Here is a 2,500-nt window from a genome sequence, read left to right on the forward strand (position 1 = left end):
CTTAACCTCCTTTTCGTATTGGGCCTCGGCCTTTTCGGCAACCTCTTCCAGCTGTGCCATCTCATCCTCAGCTCGACTGGCGCAGAGCCTGGGCTTGAGTTTAATCCACAGCTCATACCAGAGCCAAGAGCGCATGACCTTGAACTTCCTGAGGTTGCGCTGCACAACAAGGAGGGCAGTGCGCTGCTTCTGCATCTTGGAGTAGAATTTGCGGCTGATGTAACCACGAACCCATGCTTGGAACCAGGTGAGGAGCTTGACCACGCGGTCTTCACGGATCTCCTCGAGTGTACCCAGGACACCGGCACGGAAGAACACCTGTGAACCAATATGAAATCAATACATACTGAGACTCAATCTGTTGATAAAACATGTTAAAAACTCTCATGTTTTTGTTTTATCGTGGAATTAAGATGTACATTAAATTCTCACCGACCTTAGTGTTTCCACATCGATACAATTCGGGGTTAAGACCAGCCTTCTGGAAGCAAGCTTCAGCTGCCTTCTTGTTGTCCTTTGCCTCGATCATTTCCTGGGCAGCTAAAATGTTGTAACTAGAAAATAAAAGTTCGGGATGGTTCGGTAAACCATTATGGATGTTTTGTGATTTATCGATCTTCAGTATTAACGCAATGTAAACATTGTTAATTCAGTTTAAGTATTTGCTTGGTAAAGTTACATATACTATTAGATATATTAGACATACTATAGATATATAAAATAACGTGAAAATTCAGATTATTATCAAGGAGTTTCACATCCTCCGGAATTTTGCATACAAAGTTATCTTAAATTAAATTTTCGCAAGAGGAAAAGATGAAATGAGAAAACATTACCGCTGTTTAAAGTCAGGATAAGGCATCCTGTTCGGGAAGCCTTTTTGGCAAATGCGGATACCCTCAAGTACTCCATTGCAGGTCAGCTGATGCATGATAAGACCAGCATCCACAGCACCTTCGAATATAGAAAACGCGCTTATATGTACCGGTTGCCCACATATTTACATACACACATACACATACACAAACACACATATACACACAAATATTAACATATATATGCATTTTTATTTCTTCGTATGTATATATCTCCTATATCCAAAAAATTGTGTTGATTTGCGCGTCTGCTTCATTGAAGTGTTTAACTTGTAAATAATTTTCTTTCTGTCATTTTATTTCCATTGTGTGTAAAGAGTTAATTCACCTACCCGGTTTCTTGAACTCGTTAGGCACAATGCAACGGATGAAATGAGGATGAGTGGCGTTGAGAGTTTTCATCAAGTTGCTAAGCTGATCCTGTATGAAGACAAATGTATTAGACACACTGTATATTTCTGCACTATACATTGATAATTCTAGATAATATAACAATGTTTCACTATTCTAAGTGCAACTGTATACCTTGTAACCAGAAGATACAGTCTTGAAACCGGTTTGCTGTTTGCCACCTTTTCCTGGTGTTAGACAAAAGTGGGTAAATAAATTGATAAATATGTCGTAACTCCCTATATCCGTAGGTGTATTTATTTGCATATGCTTATAATAGAGAGTCAAATTCACGTCAGACTAGACTCTTAATCAAACGACAAAACTGAGATGGATCTAAGAGGTCCAGTTTGACTTGAAACTAGATTTATTGTTTATCATAACTGATATTGTTTCTTTTCCTACACACTGCTGTATTTGTGTTTCCTAAACCACTTACCTCCCTTGCCGCCTGCATCTCCAGACTGGCCGGGATGGTCAGCGAAGATCTCAACCGTCAGGGCGTTGGAGGCCTTCTTGAGCTGGTCGACAACGGTGTCGTTGAGAGGATCCTTGTTCTTCTCAAGCCAGCCAGTCAGGTTGTAGGACACAGTGCCAGCGTAGTGAACAATGGCAAAGTGGTTGTCGGGTTGGCCGGGCTTCGGAGGCTTGGGCTTGATGAAGCAACGAGACTTTCCGAGATGGTTGTTGTTGAGCTTCTCCTCGAAAGTCTTGTCAGTAGCCTTGGGGAACATAGACTCTTCCTCGAGGATGGAGAGGAGACCCATTTTCTGATGGAGAGATCAGGGGAGAGTTAAGTTTAAGATTTATTATACGTGTTAACATTTAACTGATTTAAAACTGATGCTTTAGTGATATCACCTTTTCGAAGAGCTCAATGCAAGCCTGCAGATCCATGCCGAAGTCGACGAACTGCCAGACAATGCCTTCCTTTGCGTATTCTTCTTGTTCGAGCACGAACATGTGGTGGTTAAAGAACTGCTGCAACTTCTCGTTACAGAAGTTAATGCAAATCTGCTCGAAGCCGTTGAACTAGTGGAGAAAAATGTTTATATTTATCAGCAGTAGTAGTATTTGTAACATATATTCAAAGGGATTTAACTATTAACGCAATGATAGTATTATGATTCATTTTCTGTTGACAAAATCATGCAACTTACGTCGAAGATCTCGAAGCCGGCAATATCGAGCACACCGATGAACATGGCACGAGTCTGGCCAGTCTCAAGTGTCAT

At 41.0% G+C, this 2,500-nt stretch overlaps 1 protein-coding gene across 1 annotated transcript in view; it reads right to left on the bottom strand.

The window, feature by feature from the left end:
* LOC122261089 (myosin heavy chain, muscle-like) overlaps positions 1-2,500 on the bottom strand; it is a 16,703-nt gene that overhangs the window by 6,883 nt on the left and 7,320 nt on the right. The window contains exons 9-16 of the mRNA XM_043028597.2: positions 2,426-2,500; positions 2,127-2,297; positions 1,705-2,035; positions 1,401-1,453; positions 1,208-1,295; positions 837-954; positions 437-554; positions 1-318 (exon numbers count right to left, since the gene is read on the bottom strand). The exon at positions 1-318 is cut by the window's left edge and continues 156 nt beyond it; the exon at positions 2,426-2,500 is cut by the window's right edge and continues 195 nt beyond it. Coding sequence (XP_042884531.2) covers positions 1-318; positions 437-554; positions 837-954; positions 1,208-1,295; positions 1,401-1,453; positions 1,705-2,035; positions 2,127-2,297; positions 2,426-2,500 — 1,272 coding nt within the window. The remainder of the gene's footprint in view (positions 319-436; positions 555-836; positions 955-1,207; positions 1,296-1,400; positions 1,454-1,704; positions 2,036-2,126; positions 2,298-2,425) is intronic.

The sequence above is a fragment of the Penaeus japonicus genome, unplaced genomic scaffold (assembly GCF_977035675.1).
Source record: "Penaeus japonicus unplaced genomic scaffold, GWHDUDI00000001_assembly GWHDUDI00000005, whole genome shotgun sequence".
In the NCBI taxonomy this organism is placed as follows: Eukaryota; Metazoa; Arthropoda; class Malacostraca; order Decapoda; family Penaeidae; genus Penaeus; species Penaeus japonicus.